The 1476-nt window shown below is 54.1% G+C and overlaps 1 protein-coding gene across 1 annotated transcript in view; it reads left to right on the forward strand.

Annotated features, from left to right (window-relative positions):
- Positions 1-1105, forward strand: part of LOC107298966 (RING finger protein 121-like) — a gene marked incomplete at its 3' end in the record, with an annotated part of 5383 nt that extends 4278 nt beyond the window's left edge. Inside the window, exon 2 of the mRNA XM_015828324.1 lies at positions 985-1105. Within this exon, the coding sequence (XP_015683810.1) occupies positions 985-1105 (121 nt within the window). The remainder of the gene's footprint in view (positions 1-984) is intronic.
- Between the last annotated feature and the right edge of the window lie 371 nt (positions 1106-1476).

Genomic DNA, 1476 nt, shown 5'->3' on the forward strand with positions numbered 1-1476 from the left:
TCTCTGCTCTCTCTCTTTCCTCTTCTCTCTCCTCTCTCTCTCTTCTCTCTCTCCTCTCTCTCTCTCTTCCCTTTCTCTCTCTCTCCTCTCTCTGTTTTGTTTTTTCTCCTCTCCTCTCTCTTCTCTCTCCCTCCTCTCTCTCTCTCTGCTCTCTCTCTGTCTCTGCTCTCTCTCTTTCCTCTTCTCTCTCCTCTCTCTCCTCTCTCTCTCTTGTCTTCTCTCTCTCTCTCCTCCTCTCTCTCCTCTCTCTTTCTCTCTCTGTCCTCTCTCTCTTTTCCCTTTCTCTCTCTCTCTCTCTTCTCTTCTCTCTCCTCTCTCTCTCTCTTCTCTTTCTCTCTTCCCTTTCTCTTTTCTCCTCTCTTCTCTCCCTCCTCTCTCTCTGTCTCGCTCTCTCTCTCTCTCTCTCTCACACACACACACACACAAACACACACACCAGACTTCAAATGTAAAAACGGTGGGGTCCTTGGTGCTCTCCGAAAACCTTGGTGGTTTTCTTGCAGACGTCTCGTTACCAAACTAGGTAATATCATCAGAGTTAGAAGGGAGTGTGGTTTGGAGAGTGGAGGAGGAGGAGGAGGATGGGGGGGGATCCTTGCTGCTCTCTGAGCCTGGTGGTTTTCTAGCAGACGTTTCATGACCCAACTAGGGAACATCATCAGTGCTAGGAGGGAGAGGAGGAGGAGAGTGGAGTCCTGGGTGCTCTCTCAGCTTGGTGGTTTTCCTCCTAGATCTCTCATTTCCAAACTAGGTAAAACCATCAGTGATAGCACTAATTTAATAATTATAATTTGCACCATGAACAGTGGGGGGGGCTGTCTCGAAGACCCCTGACCCTCACCAGCAAATAGCCCCAAAGGAGGGCTCAGGGAATAGCTGGAGCGCCAGGCAGGGCTTCTCAGGGTCCTGGGTTCGAAGCCTGCCTTAAAAGCTGCATAAAGGGTTCTAAAGTCTCTTCACCCCCCACCCCCCCACCCCCGGCAGGATTAAACCGGAAGACGGGATGGATTTTGGGATCTCCCTCCTGTTCTATGGCCTCTACTACGGAGTCCTGGAACGTGACTTTGCGGAAATGTGTGCGGATTACATGGCCTCCACCATCGGGGTAAGAGCCTCAAAGGGGGGGCTGGGTCTGGGCTGGGGCGCAGCTCCTTCAGGGAAGAGGGAGCGCTGGGGAGGGGGCTTGGCCTTCCCTGCCCCTCGGGACCCTCCCTCCCCTTTGCTCCGCCTGCCTTTTCCCCCAGCCACGCCTTGGGCCCCACCCTGCCCCCCCTCCTGATGGGCTTGGCCTGGGACCCTCCCCCAGCTGCTTCCTGGAGGGTGAGCCCTCTTGGGGTCAGGAGGTCAAATGACCATTTGGAGTGGCTTCCTTCGACCTCCTTCTAAGGCAGCACCTCCCAAGCTTGGCCTCTTTAAGATGGGTGGATTTCAACTCCCAGAATTCCCCAGCCTGCTATGAGGAAGAAGGAAGGAAGG

The sequence above is a fragment of the Protobothrops mucrosquamatus genome, unplaced genomic scaffold (assembly GCF_001527695.2).
Source record: "Protobothrops mucrosquamatus isolate PMUCROS unplaced genomic scaffold, P.Mucros_1.0 scaffold4399, whole genome shotgun sequence".
In the NCBI taxonomy this organism is placed as follows: Eukaryota; Metazoa; Chordata; class Lepidosauria; order Squamata; family Viperidae; genus Protobothrops; species Protobothrops mucrosquamatus.